The sequence below is a fragment of the Rhea americana genome, unplaced genomic scaffold, assembly GCF_003343005.1.
Source record: "Rhea americana isolate MKP2758 unplaced genomic scaffold, rheAme1 scaffold_452, whole genome shotgun sequence".
Lineage (NCBI taxonomy): Eukaryota > Metazoa > Chordata > Aves > Rheiformes > Rheidae > Rhea > Rhea americana.
Window position 1 is genome coordinate 105,268 of NW_028186593.1, and position 4,092 is coordinate 109,359.

At 59.9% G+C, this 4,092-nt stretch overlaps 2 protein-coding genes and 1 long non-coding RNA gene across 4 annotated transcripts in view; 2 read left to right on the top strand and 1 right to left on the bottom strand.

Annotated features, from left to right (window-relative positions):
* RPL19 (ribosomal protein L19) overlaps positions 1-244 on the bottom strand; it is a 3,361-nt gene extending 3,117 nt beyond the window's left edge. The window contains exon 1 of the mRNA XM_085316141.1: positions 136-244. Within this exon, the coding sequence (XP_085172267.1) occupies positions 136-140 (5 nt within the window). The 5' untranslated portion in view covers positions 141-244. The remainder of the gene's footprint in view (positions 1-135) is intronic.
* Positions 245-483: 239 nt separating this feature from the next.
* Positions 484-1,967, top strand: LOC146589494 (uncharacterized). 2 transcript variants are annotated; one of them, XR_014897161.1, is made up of 3 exons: positions 484-507; positions 1,096-1,184; positions 1,766-1,967. It is a non-coding gene; the product is annotated as an uncharacterized LOC146589494 (long non-coding RNA). The 2 variants fall into 2 exon arrangements; XR_014897160.1 differs by having other exon boundaries at positions 486-518.
* A 1,780-nt stretch (positions 1,968-3,747) lies between these two features.
* CACNB1 (calcium voltage-gated channel auxiliary subunit beta 1) overlaps positions 3,748-4,092 on the top strand; it is a 15,568-nt gene continuing 15,223 nt past the window's right edge. The window contains exon 1 of the mRNA XM_085316130.1: positions 3,748-3,860. Coding sequence (XP_085172256.1) covers positions 3,748-3,860 — 113 coding nt within the window. The remainder of the gene's footprint in view (positions 3,861-4,092) is intronic.

Sequence of the window (4,092 nt, forward strand, 5' to 3'; positions counted from 1 at the left end):
GAGGCCGCGGCCGCCTCACAGGCCGCGCCCGGGGGCCTTCCCCGCACGGCGGTCGAGCCCCTCCCGCCCCCATCGCGCTGCCGCTCCCAGAGCGGCGCCCGGGGCCCGGCGGCGGCGGAGSGCCCCGCCGCTCACCTCATGGCGGCGGCGCCGGCACCCGCGCCGAGAGGAAGAGGCAGCGGCAGGCCCGGCCGCGCCCACAGCCAGCGCGACGGGCACTCGGCACGTACCACCCTGCTCCTCCCCCCACCGCCCTCCGTCCCCCCAACCGTGGGGCGGCCCAAAGCGGGGCGAGAGAAGGGCCCCGTCCCCGTCCCGCGTGGGGGAGAGGCGGGAGGAGTCTGAGCCYCCTCGGGGCGTGGGGGAAGAGATGTAGTTTCTGCCACATTCCCCCCCCCAAAACACGGCGTGGTACAGTCCGGGCCACGCCGCGCCTGCGCAGTGGCGGGGTGCGGGGGGGGGGCTGCGCGCATGCGCAGTGGCCGGGACAGTGGTGGTGGGCTCCACGTGGGTGCTGGGTGCGTGGTGGGGTGGGCGCAGCGCGGAGCTTGGGGCTGGGGCTCGATGTGTGTGTGTGTATGGGGAGGACTGGGATAACTGGGGCCAGAGCAGAGCTGGGAGCAGGGCAGGGCGTGCCCGAGGAGCATGGGCATGCCCTGGGGCTGCCCGGGCATGCCCTGGCGCTGCCCAGGCAAGGCTCTGAGGTTGCAGAGGGCTCCCCCTTGCCCGTGGAAAAGCCCCTTTTCCTGCAGCTCCATCTCTCTTGGGGTCGGTGGAGAGGCTGTTGCAATGAATGAGGTCTTACAGCCTTCCYGGATGTCTCTGCTCAGGGAGCTGCGCCTGGCCCTGCCCTCTGCAGTTGCACTCTGTCTTCTCTGAAGGCCCCTTGCAGTCCCCTGAGCTGAAGGAARCTGTCCCCAGTGCGGATTCGACCCTGGTATTAGACTGTGGTCACTCTTCTCACCACATCCACCCAGCCTGGGAAGTTACAGGCTAGGAAGAATTTAATGTCAGTTTTTCAYACTGCTTTTTGTAGAAAGAAAATGGGATCTCTGTTTCACCAGCGTTCATCTGCTGTGGTTCGTTGTCTTCCAGGAAGTCACCTGAAAGGGAGGTGTGACTGTCCAGAGGCTAGTGGAGGGTACTGGTCCCTTTGGATGTTGGATCCTGCTTCATTGCTGCGTGTGAGTGAAGTTCCACCTCCTTTGCAGCCATTACTTAGGTCACAACACTGCCGAGAAAAGGGAGGAGTTGTATTTTCCTGTGAAATAACCTCTTGACATGGGTAATAACAAGGCTGCAGTGAGGGCTGAGGTTGGTAGAGAACATTTTACCTTCCCGGCATTTTATATTCAAAGCACAAGGGAGCTTTGGATGTATCACTKGCACCATTTTACATTTGGAAAACTGAGGTGCAGGCTGCCTGAATCACATTTCATCTCTTTCAGCCAAATGTGCCTCCACAAAAAACTAGTAAGGCTAGAAATGGGCCCAGAGGCAAGTGACATCCTTTATGTCAAAGAAATGACCTAGAAAAGTGCTGGAGTCTCTCCAGGAACAGATTGTTTAAGAGTTCTTGGAAAAAAAGGAAAAGCTTGCAAAATGTATATACATTGTAACTGTAATAAGAAGTAGAGGTTTCTTCAATAGWCGTTTGCAATAATGAATGTGACCAAAATTCTACTTTATAGCAAGCTAGTGAAGTAAAAATGTCACTTTCTAACAACCCAGATGTTAAATAGTGCCCGAATTTATCATTTTGCAGCGATTCTTTTCCCTCCCTTTAAACTGATGAAGGTTGCAAGTGGCTGGAAAGTGAAAGCCCCCACAAGCTCCTTGTTAAGCACCCAAGATAAGATGCTAACAGTTCATTTTGAATCTGGCGGACATAACACAGTCAACATATGGCATGAGAAGAGGAGCCGATGGCAACAGATTTTTGGTTCATTTTGAGAGAAAAACACAGATAAACACAAGCTTTTGCTGTTTAAAAACTGAGTCATCATTTTCATAAAACAAACAGCAAAATCCGGAGGCTCTTGAGACAGGAGAGTGGCTGGGTTTTAATTACTGGCCCAGGAGCAGCTCCAGGCTTCTGCCTACTAGCACTTCTGGGAACCTGCCACTACAAATCAAAGTCCCGTACCGCTCTTGGCCAGTCGCGAGGGCTGGAGGCAGGAGAATGCATATGCCATCCTACCTGGGTACCTGCGTATGTCTCCCGGTCCTACAAAAGTAGCACCTCATGCTCTCTGCTTTCCAGGGGACCACAGATGAAGGGATCTCTCTGACCCCAGATACAAAGAGAGAAGGTTTCAGGTTGGATTTGCGGCAGCCCAGGTAGGGATGCTCTCCTAGGATGTCTGTGGAGACCAACCAGTTCTTCATCCTCCCTCCTTTGCGTCCCAYGCTGGACAGGCATGTCCGTAGCTCTGTGTCAGCAGAGTCTCCCTGCTYTGCCGCCGAGTTGCCACTGAGTTGTCAAACGCATTAGTTCTGTGGAGGTGAGATCCACGGGGAGCGCTTGGCAGGGGTTGGCCAGGCACCTGGTCTCCCCAGGGGAGCCACCTGCCAGGGACGGCTTTGGCATGCTCTGTCCTTAGCAGCGCCCATCTCCCACGCACAGGCAGCAGCGGGGAGGGCCTGGGGAGCAGAGTTGCTCGGCAGYGTGAAAGGAGAGACACCGTAATTGTGTTAGGCTCCCACGCAGCTGCCTGGGGAGGGTGCATTCACCCTCCGCCTCCTTCCCAGCTCCCTGCTGGCAGAGGCCTTCTGCTGCCTCTGCCCTGTCACCCAGCTCTGCCTCCTGGAGCACCCTCAGCACCACCCTCTGCTTCCAGCTGGCTCCGCATCTCCCCAAAACCAGCCTCCCTCTGGCAGCTGGAGCTCCCAAATCAGTGTGGCCCTGGACAAGGTGGGCAAAGGAGATGGGCAGACTTGTGAATTCAGGATCAAGAGAGTCCTGAAGTCCAAACTAGTTCCTGAGTGTGAGGCCTAGGGCTGGGCACGGTCTGGACTTCAGCAGGGTTTCTGCATTGCATCCGTGGGTCTGCTGCTGATGGGCTGCGTGACCTTGGGCACCTCATCCCCGTCCGAGCCTCATTTCCCCACCTGTCTGGCTGAGATGAAGTATGAGCTGGTGCCGAGGTGCAGTCGTAGGCACCTTACGGCGTCGGTGATGGATGGGGTCTAATAATGGAAAATGTGGCGTCAGCTGTCCTGCTTCCCTGGGCACATTGTCTCGCAGCTGCAGGATCTGGGAGGCCGAGAAGACCCAGTTCCAAGGGGCGGAGGGATCCCGAGGAATTTTTAACTTTCCAACAGCTGGTTGAAAGCCGGTAGCTGCAGCTCCTGCAGTTCAGTTGCTGTGAGATGAGCGTGGCAGGTCTCAGACCGGTCCTAAGCGGGGAGGAGGTGATCGCCCCGTGGCTCCCATCGCTGGCAGGAGGGGCTGAGGAGGACAGAGATACCGAGGGGGCAGAGGCAGGAGGAGGCCGCGTCCTGCGAGGCGCGAGCAGGGCTCCCAGAGCGCCTGCCAGCAGCTCTGGCACGCGCGGCGTGCCCCTCGCGCCTGCTGGCACGGGTAGGCAGGGCTGATGCGCGGGTCCCTGGGGACCGAGAGCAGGGGGCAGCTGCAGCCGCGCTGGGGGTGGCTGGGTGCTGAGCGCAGCCCCTTCCCCGGCCGCCCGCGAGCCCCTGGGCGTCCCCCGCCGCTGCGAGGTCCCCGGGGTGCCCTTTGCAGCGCGGATGCCTCCGTACCTGGATGCCCCAGGGGAGCAGATGGGCTGCGTCCGTGGGGAGACGGAGCCCTCTGAGACCCCGCAGAGCCCCCTGCTCTGGGAAGGATCCGGGCGTGGGATGTGGGGAGAAACCAGGCGTTGAGGAGAAGCCGCRAGCAGCTTTGGCCCCGTGGGAACCGCGGGTTCCCCGGCCCAGGGTGCGCGCCGCTCCGGGTGCCGACGCTCGGGGAAGGGGGCACGGCTGCCCCTGCGCCCCTCACCCCCCTCTCGAGCCACGCAAAGGGCCGGAGGCCCCGCGTCTCCCCACGCAGGGGCCCCCGCAGCGAAGGAAGAGCGAACGCCTGCCCACGCG